The 812-nt window shown below is 36.1% G+C and overlaps 1 protein-coding gene across 1 annotated transcript in view; it reads left to right on the top strand.

Moving 5' to 3' along the window:
* Positions 1–812, top strand: part of LOC107577364 (CUB and sushi domain-containing protein 1-like) — a gene marked incomplete at its 3' end in the record, with an annotated part of 4,110 nt that overhangs the window by 2,592 nt on the left and 706 nt on the right. The window contains exon 2 of the mRNA XM_016263446.1: positions 387–569. Within this exon, the coding sequence (XP_016118932.1) occupies positions 387–569 (183 nt within the window). The remainder of the gene's footprint in view (positions 1–386; positions 570–812) is intronic.

Raw genomic sequence — 812 nt, 5'->3', positions numbered from 1 at the left:
GTAATGCTAAATGCAAGTGATAAAATGCAACTAACAATATAAATATATTAGGATAGCAGCATTAATAGGTTTATCAGCATCTGAATGTTTGAATATGTTTCCCGCATTTTTGTTGTTGATGTCGAAAAAAATCTAGATACATTTAAAAAAAAAAAAAATGTTTTCCTGTTTAGTTGAGGCAATGTTTCTTCTATATTGTTGGGCTTATGTGGTTCATGTTAATGTTAATATATTTCAGCAAGCACTTTTTAGCCTACTTTTGTACAATAAACATTCTCGGTTCTATTTTGAGTTGGCACTTGAGGTTTCAATGTAAAATACAATTCCCACAAAATCCAAAACAACATGTTTGAATTAAATAAATCATGTACTCTTGTTTTCCACAGAAATTGAGAAAGGTGGATGTGGAGACCCAGGTGTCCCTACATATGGAAAGCGAACTGGGGACCGTTTTTTACATGGTGATGTGCTAACCTTTGAGTGTCAGGCTGCTTTTGAATTGGTCGGCGAGAGGACAATATCATGCCAGCAAAATAACCAGTGGTCTGGAAACAAACCCAGCTGCGTCTGTAAGAGTCATTTTCTGAAATGCATGATTATAATTAACATGTTGACATTTAGAATGATTAATGTATCGTCTCTGTAAAAGCATGACATCTAGATTAGGGGCAGCTATGAAGCCGAATGGCAGCCGTCCATGCTAGCAATTCCCAGGTTTGCTCTATGAGAGGTCAATTATCATATTTCTGTTTCTGGAACTTGTTACTGTCTCTTTCTCTTTCAAGAGGGAATGCACTGTGTGTGTTTGTTTG

The sequence above is a fragment of the Sinocyclocheilus grahami genome, unplaced genomic scaffold (genome assembly GCF_001515645.1).
Source record: "Sinocyclocheilus grahami isolate Dianchi unplaced genomic scaffold, SAMN03320097.WGS_v1.1 scaffold5849.1, whole genome shotgun sequence".
Taxonomy (NCBI): Eukaryota; Metazoa; Chordata; class Actinopteri; order Cypriniformes; family Cyprinidae; genus Sinocyclocheilus; species Sinocyclocheilus grahami.
The sequence above is the reverse complement of the archived record's forward strand: the minus strand, read 5'-3'. Positions and strand labels throughout refer to the sequence as shown.